General features: G+C 39.5%; 2 protein-coding genes across 2 annotated transcripts; both read right to left on the reverse strand.

Moving 5' to 3' along the window:
- Positions 1 to 814: 814 nt before the first annotated feature.
- LOC122645813 lies at positions 815 to 1,945 on the reverse strand. Its single transcript, XM_043839184.1, has 2 exons — positions 1,276 to 1,945; positions 815 to 1,197 (listed from the first exon to the last, which is right to left on the reverse strand). The coding sequence occupies exons 1-2, from the start codon at positions 1,938 to 1,940 to the stop codon at positions 1,125 to 1,127; spliced, it is 738 nt and encodes a 245-aa protein (XP_043695119.1). The 5' UTR covers positions 1,941 to 1,945; the 3' UTR covers positions 815 to 1,124.
- LOC122643280 (cell division cycle 5-like protein) lies at positions 1,941 to 21,264 on the reverse strand (the record flags this gene model as incomplete). The annotated part of the gene is made up of 4 exons (XM_043836946.1): positions 21,000 to 21,264; positions 18,532 to 20,259; positions 4,333 to 4,614; positions 1,941 to 2,369 (listed from the first exon to the last, which is right to left on the reverse strand). Coding segments are annotated over exons 1-4 (2,616 nt in total), but the record flags the coding sequence as incomplete, so codon positions are not given.
- Positions 21,265 to 22,100: the final 836 nt, after the last annotated feature.

A 22,100-nucleotide genomic window follows, 5' to 3' on the forward strand; every position in this document is an offset into this window, starting at 1 on the left:
AGCACAGGAATTGCAGATAGTCCTCAAGAAACTAGGGATGCCTGAAGGCCGAGACATCGGTCGAGTTGAGCGTATGATCTTCTCCGTTGACCGCAATCAGGATGGCCGCGTTGAATTCAAGGACATGATGCACAGCATCATGGTTCGTAGCTCTTGAATTACAAATGGATGAATTTAATGGTCTTCCGTCAATCGGAACTTACTTTCCTCTTCATTTTAAATCTATTGGATCACAACTCTTGTTCCTTTCTTTAATTTCTTTGTTTTTCCCCCCATTTATCCATGAAATAAAAGATCTTTTTAAATTTATTCTAAACCTGCGACTCATCTTCCCCAATCGATTTGGGGAAGATGAGTTGCAGGTTTTTTTTTTTTTCCTTTTCTTGCAAGGGTAGTTTTGTCAGTTCACTTCTTAATTTTAACACTGTTAGTCATAAATGGACAGAATGGGTTTATTTGTTACTGTTTGCAAACCTCAGGGGGGTATGCAAAATTTTTCAAAATTGGGAGATAAAATTATCCTTTCGTCAAACCTCAGGGGTGGAATATGTAAATTACCCCCAAAAAAATGATTGATTCACGCCAATCCAGACTGTTTCAGGCCGATTTGGATCGGATCCAGATGAAAATCAACCGACACTGACTGGATCCCGATTCCATTCTTTTAAACCCTGATTCAGCTTTTCGAGATCAAAGTTTCTTCAGGTTGCTTGTGTCATGTTAGAAAGGGGCAAAAAAAAAAAGGGAGTTAATATACTCAAGGAAGAATAAGGGCAGCAGATTAGTATGATATTTTATTCAACTCACTTGAGCATTTGCCCTTCAAAGAGCCATCACCTTGACAGTTCCAAATTTCATAGTCACACAAATAGAAACGCATTTATGGCAGCATCCTAGCTCCACCCTCTCACACTTTGTTACATGTAAGGAACTCCAAGGGGACCAACCCTAACATGGAAAAATTACAGCAACCATTGACAGTCCACTTGCCCCACAGATTATGCAAGTGAATCTAGCTTGACACTTTCATCAATCCTAACCAACCGTCGTATGGTGCACAGTGAGCTATTGCACATTTTACTTCCACCAAGAAGATCATTACACTGAAGAGTCCTCAACACTCGTCAATTTGCTGTTGCTTGTTCAGTATTGTTGAGAGTAGCCACAGTTTCGGCAGGCTTGTGATTGAGATCTCCCTCATCTGAACCAGATACCAAACCTTTACCATCCACAACATTTACACCAACTGCATCCATGGTTTCCTTTATTGTGCCACCATCTGAATTAACCACTGAATCTTCACTTCCAGGAACCAGCTTCAAATCCCCATTACCATCATTTGTCATCTCCTGAAAACCTTCATCTGGATTGAAAATAACACCATCTGTTTTCTCCGCTTCTGTAACAGCATTATGATCCTCTACTGGTGCCTCGGACTCCAGAGTACTACACTGAAGCTGAGGCATCATATGAACCCCCTCCTGTGAAACTTCAAAACTGTTACTGGAGCCATCAGCTATCTGATCAGATTGGCCATCCATCATCTTGGTCCCCTTTGCACCAATAGAACTTGAAAGAGCATCGCCATTGTCAATGGCTACTTCAACAGGGGTCGTATGGCTTTCGGACAAGACCCCACTTGGGTGGTAACCATCAGCACTAGAGAGTTGAGTATCAGTAGGAATAGGGGCTTCATTACTATTAGTCAGTACAACTGTTTTCTTCTCTTCCTCTGCAGCACCATGCATCACAGCAAAATCCATTCCTGTACCTGACTGCTGAACCCTATCAGTATCCTTTGGGCTTGGATGAATTGGTTGCTCTTGGGCAGCATCGATTTGATCATTAGGAGCTTCATCACGTTGTTGATGGTCAATGGACATAGGAGCTTCATTCACTTCCATGGAAGCTACAGGTTCAGCAGATTCAGTGCTTGACATCTCTGTTTGATCATTAGGAGCTTCATCACGTTGATGGTCAATGGACATAGGGGCTTCATTCACTTCCATGGAAGCTACAGGTTCAGCAGATTCATTGCTCGACATCTCTGTTTGATTTGTAACAGACTCCGCTAACTCAAGCGCACGATTCTTTGCTGCAATTTCTTCCTGCTTTTGTGCTTGTAGTCTGTACTCTTCTAGGAGCCTTTGGATCCTATTCCGCTCTGCTATCAGATTCCCATAGCGCTGCTGGAGAGTTTTCTCCAGCTCCTGCTGCTTCTTTACTTCCTCCAAAAGACTGTTGATCCTGTTTGCAGCCGCCAACTGTTCTTGCTTTTGTAAAGCTTGGAAGCATTCAAGTTCTGTACTAGCAGTGTCCATCTGCTTATAGGTGGCCTCAATTTGGGACCAGAATTTTCCAGCCAGCGTCTGCTCATATAAAATAATACACAACCGCTCAAAAACCAATAAATTTTCAAAGCTTTTAATGAGACAACAAGACTTAAATTTATCGATTTCAATCAGGATTTAATAACAAATTATCAAGGGTAAATTTCACATATCTCCCCTGAGGTTTGACCTAATTACACTCACCCGTGAGGTTTGGAAAATTTCACTTACCTCCCCTGAGGTTCAAACTAAGTAACAAAAAAACCCAGTCCGTTAACTGGTGACTGAAAACGCTAAAATTGTGTTTAATTGACCAAAATGCCCTCATCTTCCCCAAATAATCTTTTCTTCTTTTACAAATGTAGATACCCAATACCACCACCATCACCGCTGTGCAGCCCCATCCCACACCATCCTCTTCCTCATGCAATTCATTAATGGAAATCAATTAAATTGTAACGCAGTAAGAAAACACATGCTTTTGATGGTTCTTCTTGAAATCTCATTTTTGTGAATTTTTTTTAGGGTTTTGCTTGTGGGTTGGGGAGGAAACAATGGTTCAACCCTTACTGGTGGTGTCATTGCTAATCAGGAGTGAGTTTCTTGATTCTTGGTTCCCCACCCCCAATCTTCTTTTTTTTTATTTCTAATTTCTGATTTTGATTTGTTTAATGTACATGGGTAGGTAAGATTTTGTGTGGGCTATTCTTGTTTCGTTCTGAATTTATAAATGTATAAATGATCTCAAAGAAATCTCTGGGGTACCAAAGACAGTACATCAAGCGAACTATTTTGGGTCGCTCACCCAGGCCTCAACCATTCGAGTTGGTTCGTTTCATGGGGAAGAGATTTATGCTCCTTTCAAGAGCTTACTCCCCAATTCACTGCAAATTCGCGATTGCTCCCCTCCCCTTTGATACTTTTGAGTTATTGTTATCTTCTACGCATAGGTTACTCATTTTGTTTTTTAGTTACACAGGTGCACCCTGATGATATTGTTTTTGGGGGGTTGAGATATAAGCGACATGAACCTGGCGGATGCCATGGCCAGGGCTAAGGTCTTTGACATCGAATTGCAGAGGCAATTAAGGCCGTACATGGAATCCATGGTTCCACTTCCTGGAATTTACAACCCTGATTTCATAGCTGCCAATCAAAGCTTTGATCTCAGCTTACCTGCAGCCAACAGAGCAGGGGTTTTGGGGTTTGGTTCTGTTCTATTCAAGCTACACTCGATCAGTCTGCAGCCAACAGAGCAGAGATTTTGGGGTTTGGTTCTGTTCTATTCAAGCTACACTCGATCAGTCTTTGAAGCCCTTCTGGAAATAGATCTTGAAGATCTGCAATTTCTCTTTGAAACTGCTATCGGCAAGCTAACCCTAGGTCATTCTCCCTGGGGAAAGAGAAAGGAATTGAAGAGATGAAATTTTCCAAACCTCACGGCTTTGTGTAGTGATGATCGCACGGGGAAGAGGATGGTGTGGGATGGGGCTGCACGGCGGACCGGCGGTGATGGTGTTAATGGTGGGTGGCGGTGGTGGTGGTATTGGGTATCTACATTTATAAAAGAAGAGGATGATTTGGGGAAGATGAGGACATTTTGGTCAATTAATTCACAATTAAAACGTTTTCAGTCACCAGTTAACGGACTGGGTTTTTTTGTTACTTAGTTTGAACCTCAGGGGAGGTATGTGAAAGTTTCCAAACCTCACAGGTGAAAGTGTAGAGGCACGTGAAATTTACCACTTTTTTTTTTTTTTTTTTTTTTTTGGGTAGAAAAGTTTACCCAATTATCAATGACCTGAATTTGAAAATGCCAAAAGGAATAGAGGAATAAGGATTTTCAGAGTTTACAAATGCTGGCAACAGAAGATAAGTTAATTCATTATGATAAAATTCCAAATCGCATTAGTGAATGATAGGCATAAAATAATTCTAGGAGTTATAATGATGAATATGATGATAGTGATGGTAACAATTCAGCATGCATTCCTCACCATACCTGATGTCCATGAGTAAGAAGTTTTATCTTCTGCTCAAGGCGTTGTGCCTTCTTAGCCTCATCATCCATTCTTTTTTTGACATTCTCAAACTCATTCTGCATTGCAGCAAGTTTCTCCATGTTTCCTGCAACACTGGAGAGACCATAAGCGTTACGTGTTGGGAAATACATGAGATCTTTGAGACACGTCTTGTGCGCTTCAACAAATTCATCGAAGGACTCATTCTCATGCCCCATCGCCACACGAAGAAACTGAACCTCTTCCTCTATCAATGAATCAGCCTGCAAAAGGAATGAGAACAGTGAGAAGTGCTGTTCCTGAGGAGCAACTATACCAAATATGTTCATACAATATTATGGACAAGTTAGGTTCAGGCTAAAATCAAAGCCAACAATAAGTCCAAATCAGCCCAGCTGTATTTTTAGATCACAATAAAGGCCATAATGATCTAAACGCCATACGTTTAAACAGAAATCAAAACAACGCACCCAAAACTACAACCAACAAAAATTACAACAAAACAACTAAGTGAAGGAGAGCCTGAACACCACTGATGCAGGCTTGTTTTAATGGAAATAAGCAGTGGGTTAGGTTATGCATGTGTTGAGCCATTGATCCAATGTGTTTTCACTGTAATGGGCCTATAATATAGGTAGAAGCCTACAAAATTAGTTAAGTGTCTTTATTTCTTTACACTAATTGTCATTAAGTGTTTTGGTAGGCTGGCCTAAGATTCGATAAGTCCAATCATGTTTTGAGTCAGTTTCCTTCATATTTATGTTACCTTATTAGTTAATGATTGGTTTAGGCCTTTCCTTTTTAGTGTTTGAGTCTATTTTTCATTCTATGTAAGTTTGTAAGGGGTCCAACCTTGTACATGAATTTGATTAATGAGATTTTGGTTTGAACCTTTTCTTTATTTTCTGAGATTCAGATTTTCTGTGAGATACAGTGTTATGTTGGTGGGAAGCCAATAATGTGATGCAGATACGTTACCTTCGACCGACCCAAAACCAGCTGGGGATCCAAACCACGATGAACCGCTTCCCAACCATGTTTTGGTTCAGTAGAATATTTAGAATTTATTTTATTTGGGAAAGATATGTAATCTTTTATTTTGGGGTAGCTATTAGACTTATAGGGAAATTTCCAATTTGAGTTTTATTGAGTTTCTATTTTAGTTAATCTAAGTTTTAGAAAGTAATTAGGAGTCTTTTATTTCTCTTTATATATGATGTAATTCCCCATCGTTAGGGACAGAATTGAAGAATGAATTGAGTTTATGGTTTGAGTAGCCTGAGGGCTGTGCGCGTGTGCACTCTACTTTCTCCCCCCCCCCCCCTCTTCTTCTTATGCGATCACTCTTCTTTCCCTCCCCCCTCTCTCTTCTTCTAATGTGATTTCTTCTCTCCCCCCTGCAACTTTAGCTCTTCTATTGCTCTCTCTGTGAAGCCCACCATAGCAAACCAACCCCACTGGTTCTGCATTATCTGGCATCAGAGCCGAAAAATTCCACCTCCTTTATCAATCTCTCTTCTTCCATTCTCCTTTTTCCCAGTATTCTTTTCTCCGCACTGCTGTTCGACCTGTCATACCAGCATCCCATCTCCTTCCCATCAACCACAGCAAACCCCTGTGATTCCCATTCCAAAAAAAAAAAAAAAAACCCTACGTCACTCTCCATCTCCCACCCCTCTCCTTCAACTCCGCTGAAACCCCAACCGCAACAACCCCTTTCTTCCTCGCTGTAACAGTGACCAAAAAAAAAATAAAACAGAAAACCCCATCCAATCATCCTTCTCCCGCACAAATCCCTCTCCCCAACTCCATCGTTTCGATTCCCTGAGCATAATCCCCGACCCACCGTCACCCACTTCCTTGGTTCCGCCAGACCCGAACAAAAAAAAAGTGCAGAGAACAGAGAGAGTGCGAGACACAGAAAGAAGAAGTGAAGTGAGAAATCGAGAAACAGAAAAATAAAAAAAGTACATACCTGTTTCAGAAGTTTCTCGCGATTCAACTCCCCGCTTGGCTGCCTCGCATTGTCGCGTCCATCGAAGTCGTGTAGCCCTTTCTTGCAGCGCCTCCTCCATTCTTCCTCTCTGGTTCGACAGAATCAGGCTCTAAGTAGGAGACGGTAATCCCCTCCCTAACCACGATCTTACTTTTTCTCTTTTTCTTATTTTCTATTCCCAAACTGCCCCTCAGTCTTTTATTAATTCTGTTATTCACCCACTTCCCAGTTTGCCGTTCACCATATGCGTGAATTTCCATTCCCTTTTGTGTTAGTTGTTGCAGTTCCCATAATTACAGTTCTTCCATTAGTGTCATAAAATTTTCCTTTTATTTACTGTTTTGCCATTACCTCTTATTTTGCATATTCTCTTATTTGTGTGGACCCATAGCGATTCCAAATACAACCCTGGCCATGGATTCTTTTGTGTTCAAGTTCAGAGTTCGGTTGCCTAATGGAAAGCTTGTTATGTTGTTTATTGATGAACGACAAAGCAACAATTTTGTCTCACGACCAGTGGTAGAGATGTTATCAAAGAACGACCAGATCATTATTCACTCTGAGGATTATGTATTCGTCGAATTCTCTGTTTCTTATTATTGTGATGGTGCTCATTGTGAAGTGTTTGATTCTCCTCGGCGTGTTATTAAATTGGGTCGTGAATGGCTAGAAGAACAAAAAGGCATCATTGATTGTGATGGAAACTTGTTCACCCTACATCCTTTTCACATGCCTCAAACATTCATTCTTCATGGGTTAGTTGACAACGTTTGTTCCAAGCCAAAAGTGGCAGCACCAGTGATAGTCTCAACCAGAAGAGCAAATAGCGGCAACGGAAGATGTGCAGTTCGTGGATCAAGTAACGACGGACTCCAGTGCAGTGAAGGCCATTCCGCATCATGAGTTCTTTCTTCCTTATGATTTCCCTCACATGGATGCACCCCCAAAGCTTCATATTTTAGATTTTCTTCAAGTTGCAGACATGGAACCAATCGCCCCCGCTCGTGAGCTTTTATTTCTACCATTCTACAAAACTCGTGGGCAAGTTTTTCTCAGTACCAGGGAATTGATGCAGATACGTTACCTTGGACCGACCCAAACCCAGTTGGGGATCCAAACCAAGATGAATCGCTTCCCAACCACGTTCTGGTTCAGTAGGATATTTAGAATTTATTTTATTTGGGAAAGATATGTAATCTTTTATTTTGGGGTAGCTATTAGACTTATAGAGAAATTTCCAATTTGAGTTTTATTGAGTTTCTATTTTAGTTATTCTAAGTTTTAGGAAGTAATTAGGAGTCTTTATTTTAGGAGTCTTTTATTTCTCTTTATATATGATGTAATTCCCCATCGTTAGGGACAGAATTGAAGAATGAATTGAGTTTATGGTTTGAGTAGCCTGAGGGCTGTGTGCGTGTGCACTCTTCCTTCCCCCACCCCCCCCCCCCTCTCTTCTTCTAATGCGATTTCTTCTCTTCCCCTGCAACTCTAACTCTTCTATTGCTCTCTCTGTGAAGCCCACCATAGCAGACGACCCCCCCCCCCTGGTTCTGCATTATAGTGGCTGGTGGGATTCTAGTTGAGGCTAGGAGGGATACTTAGTTATATCTTCTTCTTTTTCATTCACCATCGATACTCAAGTAAGGTATTGTCATAATTACTAATCTAACCATCAGATTTGCTTGATTTGTTTGATAGCATAAGGACTGTTGACCAGAATCTAACTTTCATCAGTTCATCATTTGTTTAGATATCTGAGTTCATAGTTTTTAGGATCTTAAGTTACTAATTCTGTAACAGTGCTGGTTCTTGAGATCCACCCATTGGATCGAGCTCATCTTTTATAGAGTTGTTCCCTGTTATACCATCAACATCATATCACAATATTACATCCAACTGATTTGTTGATCTATTGGTATTAAATATTCTTGAACTACGGTCAACTCCGCCAGCATTTGCTGCCAGGCCCAAGCCCAGATAAAGGAGGAGGGTTGGTGCATCAGGTTGGCAAACGAAACCAAAAAAACCCTAGCCTTGGTGCATCGATTGGCAGCCGGCACTGGAAAAAACCCTAGCCAAACCCCTTTTACATGGAATCTAGAACCTTAAATTATCAACATTATGCTAGGGTGTTCCCCTCCAGAATAAATGACGCACTACACTATGACCTGGGTGTGGTAAAAAAGGGGAAGGGTTAGCTAGGGCATCCCCTGTAAGAGACATGCCGCGTTGGCAGCCAGATGCGATGACAAGTAGGCAAGGGTTCTTGCACCATGGACGAGTAAAAGTAAAGAAGCTAATCCAAAATCATAGGATTAGATTAGCATCTTGGAACATTGGATCTTTAATGGGTGAGAGTCTAGAATTGATAGTTGTTATGAGGAAAAGGATTAACGTAGCCTGTATAAAAAAGCTATGGAGGAGTTGGACGACTTTAAACATTGGTCAATGGCAGATAAAAGTAATAGAAGTGGAGTAGGCATAGTAGTGGATAAAGATTTCAAGAATAATGTGGTGGATGTTAACAAATTTGGAGATAAGATTATATCCATCAACCTTGTGTTGGAGGAGGTTGTCAATATAATCAGCACTTACACACCCCAAGTAGGATTGGATGAAAGTAGTAAGTTACAATTTTGGGAACACATGGATGGATTCGTGCAATGTTTTAGTCAAGTAGAAAAGATTATTATAGGGGGTGATCTAAATGAACATGTTGGGAGAAATCGTAGAAGCTATGAAGGTGTACATGGAGGGTATGATTTTGGAGATAGGAATGCCGAGGGGATTTCAGTTTTATATTTTTCTGTGGCTTATGATTTATTTATTGTAAACACTTACTTTGAAAAGAGAGAGGAGCATTTAGTTACCTTCAAAATTGGGCATCATGGTAGCCAAACAAATTTCTTCCTAACTAGAAGGTTTGATGGAGAGTTATGTAAAGATTGTAAGGTTTTACACCAAGGTAGAGCCTAACCACACAACATATATTAGTGGTCATAAATATGTGCCTCATTACGCGGAATGATGAGAAATGTGAGCTTATTTACCCTAGGATAAGGTGGTGGAATTTAGAAGGAGATACCTTGAAATCATTTATCGATAAAGTGGTCAAACAAGGAAAGTGAGACTTTGAGGGAGACATTAGTACAATGAGGAACGAGATTACTTGTATTAAGAAAGTTGCTAAAGATGTCCTAGGCAAATCAAAAGGAAACCGTCATTCCTCTAGGGAGGCTTGGTGGTGGGATGATGAAGTTCAAGTAGCCATTAAGACTAAGAAAGCTAGTTTTAAGACATAGCAAAGAACTAAGGATGTAAAGGATATAAAACGGTATAAGTTTGCCAAAAATGAAACTAAGAAGATTGTGAGAAAAGCAAAGGGCGAAGAAAAATGAAAATCTTTATAACAATCTAAGTACAAAGGAAGAGGAAAAAGCTATCATCTATAAGATAGCTAAAATGAGGGTAAGTAAGAGTAGAAATCTCGAACAATTTAGATGTATTAAAAGTGAAGATGGTGAAGCACTAATAAGAGATGAGGACATTAAAAAGAGATGGAAAGATTATTTCTACAGCCTACTAAACGAAAACCTTTCGAGTTTCAAATAATAGTATACTGTAATACTGCATTACCATCAAGACACCACATGTCGTAGATATATACGAAAATTTAGCTGAAGTAAAAATAGCTTTTAAGGAGGATAAAATTAGGCAAGGCACCATGCCCAGATGCGGTTCCAATAGAAGTGTGGAAGAGCTTAGGAATAACTCGCCATTTCAATTCATCGGTCGAGTTGAGATCTCGGGTCAAGATTTCGGTTCGACCGAGATTTTGACCCAAACCACATTATTTAAGTGCCAGAACTCAACCGAGAGGCGAGAACTGGCCTCTAACTCGACCGAGAGTTGCTGCTTCATCATTTTTCACCTGGTTTTCAACGTAGAACCTGCCGGAGACATCATTCAGCTACAAAAGTGCAAGCTTTGTTCAAGATTTGTGATTCTTCATCCCAATTTTGAAGAACTTTTGAAAGGTAAACCATTTTTTCCCCAACCAGCCACATCCATACATGTCGATGGTATTTCAACAGCCTCAGTATGACAGTAGCAATGGATCTCAGGCTTCATGATCCTCATCACAACCGGCTCTTCTATACCCTAAGATAGGAAACTTGGAATATGTTGATGACAACACTTATATGAATTCTGTGGCAACCTATGTGCAACTCTACAACAACACTATGACATGGGAAGACTTTGTGGAACGATATGGTGGTGAATACGTGATTCGGTCATATGGCATGGGATGATAGATGTAATATATTAAGATCGATGTATTATACAGTTTTACATTTATAATGTTTATTTAAGTATATGATTTGATTGCATTCAGTTACTAAATTCTGTGTAGAATAGGGCCTATTAGTAAGTCGTTGCCTACCAACCTAGGGTCCGAAGTGAAACTTCTATTTGGACTTTGTTTTTGCAAAATCTGACAGTGTCATTGTGTTTAAATGGCCTAAAATAGGCTGAGTATCAAGTTTCAGCCTCAAAATAAGAATAAAACCATCCGAAACCAGCCATTGAGTTGAAAAAAAAATTAACCCAACTTGAAAACTCGGTTTTTGGCCAGGTCAAAACCTGTACCGAAACCGAGTTCTTGAACCTCAGGTAGAACGAAGACAGAGTATATGGTGTAACTTTGGTTACACTAGGAAGGATAATGAGGTGGAAAAATTGACGAGGAGATTCCGCAAAGTGATTATTTTAGGTATTTGGGCTCAATCATAAATAAAGAAGGTATATTGAGGATGATATTTAGGATGGATGAAATGGAGAGGAGCGTCCGAAGTGTTGTGTGATCGACCGACCTATAAAGGAATATTGGGCAGTTAAGAAGCATCATATAGATAAACTGGGTGTAGCGTAGATGAGGATATTGAGATGGATGAGTGGCAAAAACTAAGAACAATAAAGTAAGGAATGATCATATTAGAGCTGACTTGGGAGTAGTTACAATACATGATAAACTACGAGAAAGCCGTTTGAGGTGACATGGCCATGTTCAATGGAGGCCCTTGGCTGCTCCAACACGGAGGAGTGAAATGATTCAGATTGAAGGAACAAAAAGAGCCAGTGGCAGACCTAAATGACCCTAAGAGAAGTGAGGAAAGAGATGCATAGCTTAGGCCTTGTATCACTGGGTAAGGGGCTGGGGTTAGACTTGCCTACGACTGTTTAGTTCACGCCCAAAACCTCAAGGTGAATAGGTCTATATAGATGGAGTTCATTTACCCTGTGAGGGCTGTAGATGATGTCCAGAACAGAACACAACCGAAAGGCTTTGATGAAACAGAATATAAAAGATGACGAAGATTAAGGGCATAGTTGTCATGGCTCTAGGCAACCCAAGGCATTGAAGGGGGCCTGGACGCAAGGCGATGCCAGTAAGGCATCCAAGGAGCTTGGACGCCTTGACAACCATGATCAAGGGAGGGAAGAGAGGGGAATAAGAATGAAAGAAGAAAGAGGAGAGGATCCATAGCAACTTGCTGCCAAGCCACGCAGGCACACACCACAGCAAACTCAATTTCTCAATTCCATTATTCAATCTAATCTCCAATGTAGGGTAACATGCATATTAATGGGAAACTAAAACTCTAAAAAATAGTAACTCTTAAACTAGGAAACAAAAATCAACTCAAACAGGTAAACCCAATATCAATTTACCTAAATAAAATGAAAGACTACATGATTATTAAAAAATAAAAATAAATCCTAAAGATCCTACTAGACCCAAAATCCAAATTCGACCCGGTTCATCTCTGACAGGGCTCCGAAATGGGAGTGTGCCCATCCATAATCTAAGGCTACATTATAGGTAACCTAACCCCAAAGAATACCCACAGATTGATCAACTAACCCACACTCAAAAGCAGCCAAGACACTGCAGCCACAGGTCTGGAAATAGAGGTTTAACACCAGAAAATTTGATAAACCCAAATCAACAGTTACCAAACTTATATGGGCCTGATATTTCCACCAAATAGAGGTCTAATAGGGAGAATGAAACCATAATAGTCTCAGTTCCAACTAATGGCTGAAGGTGGAGATATTAGTAGGACACTAAAATAGAAAGTAAACTCAGATTTAGCAACATAGTGAGTAGAGACCAACCCACCCAGCAGAACCACTCCAAGTTTGGATCGCATAAAAAGGATATTGAGGGGGATTTGTGCTCCAAAAATTAGCCAATTCCAATGGCTAGTTTCAGAGTTATTGAGATCTGAAGTTGCAGCAGATCTGGGCAGGAAAGCTTGGGCCACAGGTGTGCAGCAGTCTCCTACTGGCAGTGTGTAACAGCAGCAGTTCTTGATAGTGATTAGGAGTTGATTCAGGTCTTCACAGAGCGTCTACGCGGCAGTTTGATGTAGTCACAAGGTAGCAGCAGCAGTGGAGATCAAGTAGAAGGTGAAGAAGAAGATAGAAGAAATAGATAGATAGGGGGAGGGGGGTCAGCTCTCTCAGCCTCTCACCCTCTCACCCTCTCTCAGGACTTGCAAACATGCACAAAGCAAAGTTTCCATTCAACAATCAATCGACGGGGAGGCTCCTCAGAGCTTTTACATATATAGGCAGCAATATCTTGCTCCTTAAGAAACAGAAAATAGGAAGTAACTTTAAATTGGAAACTAATACAAGGAAACTGAGATCTCTTTAAAAAAAAAGAAAATACTCATTTAATTCTTCAGCCTTCTAGCGTCTTCAAGGGTACTAGTCGATCCACATAAGCATGTAGGCCCAACTCTTTAAAAACCTCCATCGGCCAGCTAGAAAAACAGGAAGAAAACGGCAAAATTGCCCCCACGATTTGAGTTTGAGAGAGCAAAAACTTCCAGCTCATGTGAGCTGGTCCAGCTAGGCTGGTTGGTCCACCATTTGATGAGATGGCCCAGCTCCATTGTGATGCTTGCGGCTAGCATAATGCTTGCCATAGAATCTGTCTACATCAATCCATGGAAGTTATACTGCATCAACTGGCTGATGCAGGTTCATCATAGAAATTGGCTTATTTCTTTAGAAATAGGCCTAGGGTTGGGTTATATACATGTTGGGCCTTTGTTCCCAAGGGTTTTCTACGTATTAGGCCACTTTAATGAGCCTAAACTAGGGGTACATAGGTTGCATACGGGATTAGCCCAATACTTAGTTTATTTTTATGTTTTTTTAATTGAACCGGTTCAAATTGGTTGCATCCAATTGGTTCAATTTAAGTGATCATGTGACTTGGTTAAGTGGTCATGTGACAACTTAAGTGGTCATGTGATGTAAGTTGGGCTGGATTAGGACTCTATAAGTCCAGCCATGTTTTGAGTCTATTTCTTTTAGTATTTTAGTTTCCTAGTTAGTTTAAGTTACCTAGTAGGTTGAGAAATGGGTTAGGCCTTTCCTTTTTAGTGTAGGAGTATAATTTGATTCTTTTATATAAGGTTCTAAGGGGGTCAAGTATTGAACACGAATTTGATTAATAAAAAATATTGTTTTGCAGCTGTCATTGCTGTTGCTGCTTCTCTCTTCAGAGACTGTCTTGTGTGTCATATCAAGACCCCCCCTTGTGAGTAATATCAAGGTTGAACGACTGGAATCCCCAGTGACTCCTTGCATCTTGTAGATCGGGAGGTCCTCTCTTAGCTTTTCTTCAATCTGCTACTGTTGGAGATCAGTGTTAATTCAAGTAAGTAGTTTTATAATTCTACAATTTCATTCCTCTTCTTAATCCTCCACTTAACCCTAATTGATTCCCATAACCCTAGCCTCACTCAAAAATCTGTCCAGCCTTATCCCTCCACTCGATCTCAGTTGCAGCCCAATCTGTCCATCAAAACCTTAAATCCAATTCTACCCTAAGTTGCAGAATTTCGTAACTAATCCAAACCCTAACTTCTTTATACCAAAAATAACCCCCTAGACCTGCCCATTAATACCCTATAAACCCCTTTCCCAAAATCCACCCCTAAACCCTAGATCCTGAAAACACTCCATTTTTACAAGGCCTCTAATCCAAAACCCTAGATTTCCAACTTCATCCAAATCAATCCAAACCTACACCAATAGACTCCTAAAAACCTGCACATCATTACCAAATAAAACCCTAGCTCGAAACCCTAACCCTAATTCTGCCCTAATTAGCCTAAGCTGTCCCAATCGGCCAGCCTTGTTTGGTGATCCTATTACCCTGGTTCCTAGTAGGACTACTCCTACATAGGACTACATTACTGGCCTGTCGCCTAACCCACAAATTAATGAGCAACATTATTGAAGAGAATTATTCAAGTTCTCTTCAAGATTTGGCGGTGTGGACTCGCAATGCACTTAGGTGGATTCCTAAGATCCTTGGTGGACTCCAAGGGTTTCTTCACAAGTGGATCCCTGTTTTTCCTGCCTCATTCTTCTCTTTCTATTTATTTCTTTTCCACTTCAGAATAGTTTTCTACTCTTTTCTGAAACCAGCGGGACCCATAGTTGTCAAGGCGGCAAGGCGACCCAAGGCGGTGGAGAGATGCCTAAGCGCTTAGGCGACAAGGCGCCCACCTAGGCCTCGCCTTGGCAACCAAGGCGCCCTCAAGTGTTGTTTTTTTTTTTCCCCCTTTTCTAAAATTATTTACTGGGCTACAATATTTTAGTATGCTACAATATATACCTTATATCATCAAAAACCAACATTAAGCCTCCTCAAGTCATTAAAAATCAACATTAAGACACCTCAAGTCATTAAAAATCAACATTAAGTCACCTCAAGTCATCAAAAATAAACATTAAGCCACATCAAGTCATCAAAAATAACATTTTAGTCACATCAAGTCAAAAAAAATATAATCTTATCTATAAGTAATTAAATTGCTCTCAATTTAGCGAGATGTTCTTGTTCTCTAAGAAGTTTGATGAGTCAAATGATTTTAGTTTTACCTGAGATTTTTTGTATTAGTTAGAGCACAAAACCAGCTTTCCAACAAATCCAAAAGTGCTTAAATCTGATCTATATTGAAGAAGTTATGTTCCAGTCAAACCTTATTTTGTTTGCGCGAATGCTGTCAAAATGGCTCTGAATAAGAACATTTTTTTATATATTAAAACAAATGAATATTTTACCGCACGTTTGGTTTTGAGCAATGTCTTACCATATTAAGATTTATAGAAATTTTAGATTTGAGAAAAAAAAAACCCAGCATTTGAAAGTTGAAAATTTCACCTACCACTGAAAATCCAATTTTTGTTCTGGAATTGGGGGTTTGACTTTTTATCCTTTTGGAATTTTATTTTTTAAATATTTTGGGTATTTGCATATTTATGAATAATAACTTAAGCAAATGAAATTACAAATATAAAAACATTTACTTAGGGTCATTACCGGAACCCGGTACCAATAAAAACCTGCAAGGCTCCCTGCAATAAGGCAGTTGTCGCCTAGGCCCCAACAAAACAGCCTAGACGCCTAGGCGACGCATTGACAACTATGGCGGGAACCAAGAATTTAAGTCTCGGACCATATCGTATCGTCTCGGCCGATACGTCTCGGTATCGGTCGTGGTCGATACGATACAGGTCGAGACGTATCTTTTTTTTTTAAAAATGCAAATGTCTCGACTGTATCGAGACGTATCGACCGAGACGTACCGATACGATACGTATCGATACAGCCGAGAGTTTTTAAAAATGTTATTTTATTATTTTTAAAAAAACGATACGTATCGAGACATATCGAGTCATCTCGATATGTCTCGATATGTATCGACCGATACATATCGATACATATCGAGACGACTCGATACGTCTCGATACGTATCGTTACTTAAAACCCACATGTCCATTTCATATCTGAAAACCAGAAAGTTGAACTTTGAGCAGGCTGGCGGAAGACCGATACATATCGATACATATCAAGACGACTCGATACGTCTCGATACGTATCGTTACTTAAAACCCACATGTCCATTTCATATCTGAAAACCAGAAAGTTGAACTTTGAGCAGGCTGGCGGAAAAAATCTCTTTCCAACTTTGAGAAACCCTTCAAAAAACACATTTAAACTTGGTTTTTGGGTAAGAATTGTTGAGGGCTTTCAATCCTTTGCCAAAAACGACCCTAAAGCTGGTGAAATCACATCATTTGGTGCATCTAACAGCCCACATTTGAAATCAAAAGCTGTTTTTAAAGGGAAAGGTAAGTTTTTTGAAAAAAACTTGATTCTTTTGCTTAAATCTTTGATTTTTGGTATGTTTTTTGGTATGAATCAAAGGGAATATGTTAAACTAGCATAGAAATTGCATTCTTTGTATACATTTACAAAGATTTGACTTCAAATCCATGTTTCTTTGGCATTTTTTACCCATAACCGAAAATTCCTTCTTTAAAATGATTTTTTTTTTTTATTTTCTTCTTAAATTTAAAACAAATGCTAATGTATATAGTATATGTAGTACATTATGTATAGATCTATGACATGATTGACATCCCAACAAGAATACAAAATTATACATTTACCCTAAAATCTGTATTTTTTTTAATTTTTTGGGTATTTTCTGAATTTATAAAATACTTTAAAAAATGTCAAAAATCATGATTTTTCCATCTATACTCTTTCATTATAGTTTGATAAAATGTATAATTGGCTGAAATAGAAGAGAAGAGTTAGATTCATATATGTAGTACATTATGTCATTTTTTTTTCATTATTTGAAATATTAAATAATGTGTAACTAGTTGTAGAAAATATAAAAATGTTTAAATATTGTTTAGGGCAACTTTGCTAGGTAGTAAATACATGAAAATGATGCAATTTAATCTTTTATAACAATTTCAAAGTGCCGCACTTGTCTGGTTATTGATTATTCACAATTCTTAGTATATATGCATGATATATGACACAAATTGCTTGTTTATATTGTTTTTTGTGTCCAAAAGTGTATTTTCATGTGTATTTTGATCATTTTCATGCGTTTATGCACTGATCGATACGTATCTCCGATACAATACGATACGTCTCTTAAAATCGCCTGACCGATACGATACCCGATACCGATACTTAAATCCTTGGCGGGAACCCTATTTTCACCATTGATTTCAGCTTGTTTTCTAGTGTCATAATTTTCTGAATATTGTGTAAAATTCTCTCAAATTTGATATTCAAGCCTCTGGTTATCTGCTCTTTTGATTTCTGATCTAAGTTACTGAAAACTGGTAGCCGATATTCAAGTTCCAGCATTACTGCTCTGCACACCTTAATGTGATCTCATATTCCTCAGATATTTTGCAGATCAATAGAGTATCCCTAGTACACCACTGGTCCTGAATATTGGAACATTCTGAACTTCCTAGTTGCTGCTATATTATTTTCTCACTCAGCTATAATTTCTCTACTTTTCTATGTTCTGGAGATCCGGTGTTTGCAAGTCTCATTCTAGTTTTTTTTTCTAGTTTGGGACAAGTTATTGCATTAAAGAATCAGGGTCTACAATTGGAATCCCATTAGTACGTAAAAATATCATTATTCAAAAGAGCTCCTTATCAAGAAATTTATTATAAAAGAAAGTCAAAAGTTGCTTTGTTCATAGAAAAAAAAAATTGAACTACAGCCTACATCACTTGAAACCAAAAGAAAGAAATTTTGATCAGTGTATTGAACACTTGAATTGTTGGTATCATACAAACATGTAACATAGAGCCGGCTACCACATACAAAAATCTCAAAATGTATCAGAGCCATGTGTTTGTTTCTACTAAGTACTAAGTACTAACTGTTCAAACAGGTTTTTTTTTGAAGGACGCAAGTAAATTATGCATAATTTGAAACTCATAGGAATTAAAACTTCAAAAATAACTGTAAACATATCAACAAAAATATATAATAATCCAAGCATAAAAACCATTGAAAGCAATCCTTCAATAAGAAAAAGTAACCCTAGAAATGAAGAAGGAAAAATAGAGCAAACAATGAAGTACTTAACTTTCAAATACAGAATAAACAATGAGAATATGTATTGGCAATCAGCGAGATTAGGTGTACTAATAAATGAAATCAGAATGATTAGGTCATGACATGCTAGCAAAGGAATAACATTGTGCGTACCTCATGAATTAAATCACCCTTTATTTTTATTTTTATTTTTGGGGGAGAGCATACCTCTTTCAATTCATCTTCTTCAAAATCTTCAATTTCTGGGACAGAAACAGCAGACGTTCCACTTGAAGCACGCTTGACTCCTTTCTTTTTCTCTTTACCTACTTTTTCTTCAAGTGGATATTTGGCATTATCATGCTCCAATAAATTAAGAAGGTGCTTCCTTATCATTTCATCAGCCTGCTCAATCGAAGTAGGAGGAACAAAAGAATTCTTGTCTTCATCAGCTCTCACCAATGATTTCCTAATAAGTTCCAATGAAGCAGTGGGAGGTCTAGGCAGTTCCCTCTGAAGAACTTTTGATCTTTTTCGAAGCAATGCCTGCTGCTTTGCTTCTTCCTCCGCCTTTTCTCTAGCTATCCTATCTGACATATCTTCTTCGATTTTATCTTCTGGCTCTTCATTTTCTTCTGGAGGCTGCTGGACGACTATCTGGTATTCATTTTTCGGCTGTGGAAGATTGGTTAACCCAGAACGCAAGTTTCTTCTAACCTCAGCTTGTCTACGGAGTTCAAGTTTTGCATTATCGTGTATATCCATGTCTTCATTTATACGAAGCTCATCTCTGATAGGAGTCCCCTTTGGTGTCATACCAAAAGAGTACCCATCCCTTGATGGTGTCATGCCAATTCTTGGAGTAAGACCCATGGGTCCAGGAGTTAACAAAGGAGTAGCCATTGGGTTTGGAGTTTGAATCTCCCTTTTCTTAGGAGTAACACCAGAAAAATCTGATGGGTGCAACTCCGGATTCTCCCCACCCAATAATGGCGTTTGTGACTCCCTTAATCTTGCAAGGTTTTCAGCTTCCATCATAATAGCATCACCCTTTCCAGCAGGTGTTCTCTGAGGAGTCCTCATTGGGGTCACTCCCTGTCGTGGAGTCTGAGCATAACTTGCAAGAAGAGCCCGTGTAGCACCACTTCCTTCTGCAAGTTCCTCACTCCCTGCAATAAGTTCACTTGCATAACCCATCTTTGCAATTTCTTCTAGTTCTTGATCCGAAATCTGTGGTGCTGGAAGCATCAGTTTTGATCTCTTCCTCACTGTCTCAGGATCATTCAGCTTGTTGACTTGCAATATAGTGGAAGGAGCATCCTGCCGCTGTGCAATTTTGTTTTTGGCAGTATCTTGCTTTCTTAATTGTGCTTCAATGTCAACCCTCCTTTTTCCCTCAAGTTCTTCAATGGTTGTTGGGAACTTAGGCTGTCCCACTGGTCTTTCTTCATCTGCGACATCAAAAAACCCTGGTGGTGGTTTCTTCTCAAAGGGGATTTCTGCATTATAGTCTATCCCCTTCCTTTTCCTCTTCCTATTTCTATTATCAATCCCAGCTGCTTTTAATTCCCTCCGTTTCTGTAAAGAAGCAAGCCTCCTGGCCTCTTCAAGCTGTTTCTCCCTAGCTTTCCTCTTTGCCTTCTTTCCTCTGGTGTTTGCTAACCGAGCCCGTGCTTCTGATAGCATTTCCTTTTCATCCTCATCCATATCTACAGGGTCTGGACGTGCAGGCTTGGATTCCGGGTTTGGATCAATCTCACCAGGACGCAATTTCCGTGGATCATCGCTGGGTTCGTAGTTTTCATCTTTTACACAGGCAGCATCAAGCAGTTTCTCATAACGCTCAAGACATTGAGATGGAGTTCGGCCCACAATAGGGGCAATCGTTCTCCACTGTGTTGGCATGAGTTTGGCAAGATGAAGCAGTTTCTCATCTTCTTCTCTGGTCCATTCAGTCTGCACAGTGATGGGAACTGGGTCATTAGTCAAATGTTTCCAGGGTGGGGAAGTGGGTCTAAAACATGCCAGATCAGAGGTGAGGGCGAAGAAATGGAGTGACTTGCATAGCATAACCAAAATAGCAAAATGAGTAATACGACCAACAACAACCCAAATCAGACATATATCACCAGCAACCCAAGAAGCAGACAACAGAAAGGAAAAAAATATAACTTCGGAAGAGGCCAGCCTCCGTAAATTTAAGCAAAACTAGATATCTTAACAATGATATACGAAACAGGAGGGGGGGGGGGGGGTAGTAACAAATCCTTCAATCAAAACCACCTCTCTAGCCAGATGTAAACACATTCTAGTTAAACTGGAAATTTTGATTACAATGCCCAATAATTTAACTATCAATTGCAGGAAAATGCTAGATAACCGATATTATTTATAACCAAGCTGAAAGGAAGGAAGAAAATTCCAACGAAACAACCTAAGAATCAAACCGGAATGGAATGATTAACGACAATGTTAACGAATAGTTTCATGGATTTTCCCTTTCACCCTTTTTTTTTTTTTTTTTTTTGGGGGGGGTGGGGGGGTTGAGAGACCCTGTAATACGACAACCCCAAGGGAAGATAGGAGATGGATATAAACATCGTAACAATTGAAAAAGATGATCAAACAAGCAACTATTTCCAGTGTTTCTGTCGCAATGAGACAAGTAGATGGATTAAAGGAATAAAATGACTAACCTTTTTGATGGATGGATCGAGCCACTCGTACCACCGAGCTTTGCACTGCTTCGCCGACTTGCGGACAAGAAGTGAAGAGATCCTCGCCCATTGATTCTTCCCATATTTCATAACAGCCGCCTTAAGGATCTCATCTTCTGTGTTCTTCCACACACCACCCTTTATCATAATCCTCATCTCGACTTTTTTGTTGTATCGCTTTGCTTCGAACTCGAGTACTAAAGAAGTAGATTTCACAGAGTATATTACAGAGCTTCAAAGACCTCTTTCAGTTCCCCGTAACTTCGCTACCCAAAAGCGCCTTCCTGCAACTTAGAAATCCTAATGAAGATTAAGACTACAACTGTCTCTCTCTCTCTCTCTCTCTCTCTCTCCAATCTACTGTTTACAGATCGTTCTGCAACTTATCTCCTCAATCCTCCCTCGTAGGGTTTGTAAGTGTCCCTGGTCCCTGCTGCAAATATCCTAACGCCTCCGCCTAGCCTAAGCCAAAAAGAATAACAAAGGACCAATTCCCAGTGAATCTAAACTTATTTGTGATTACCAAAAATTAAAAATCTACTTATTATGTAATTAATTTTCTTATTCTCGTAGTAAGGAAATTGTCCCAAAAATAAAAGAGGCGAGCAGTTTCTCCGATCTTCCATTGCGCCTGTATGTTTTCAATGGCCAATGGGGCCCTAAGCATATGCTCTCTCCAGCTTTTCTATTTGCTGCTACACAGAAGCTGGCGACTGATGTAATAACGCATTTGAAGTAACTGGTCTAGGGGTGTCAACGGGCCGGTACGGGCCGATTTTGGTTCGGGCTTTTCGGTTTCGGTGTGATTTTTATAAAAATCGAAACCAAACCATTAAGAAATAATTGGTTTCGGTGCGGTTTGGTTTCGTGTCGGTTTCGGTTTATGATAACAAGTTGATATCGGTTTGGATTCGATTTGGTACCGGTTTTATATAACTAGTAAGGTCCGGTTAGTGCTAATTTATCTTCTCTTTCTCTTCTAAGTACATAAAATATTTCAAATACAATGTATCTTTGTATCCTATGTCCTATGGCCTATGGATACAATTGGTTGGGTAATCACTAACAAAGGATATGAGA

The sequence above is a fragment of the Telopea speciosissima genome, chromosome 1 (genome assembly GCF_018873765.1).
Source record: "Telopea speciosissima isolate NSW1024214 ecotype Mountain lineage chromosome 1, Tspe_v1, whole genome shotgun sequence".
Taxonomy (NCBI): domain Eukaryota; kingdom Viridiplantae; phylum Streptophyta; class Magnoliopsida; order Proteales; family Proteaceae; genus Telopea; species Telopea speciosissima.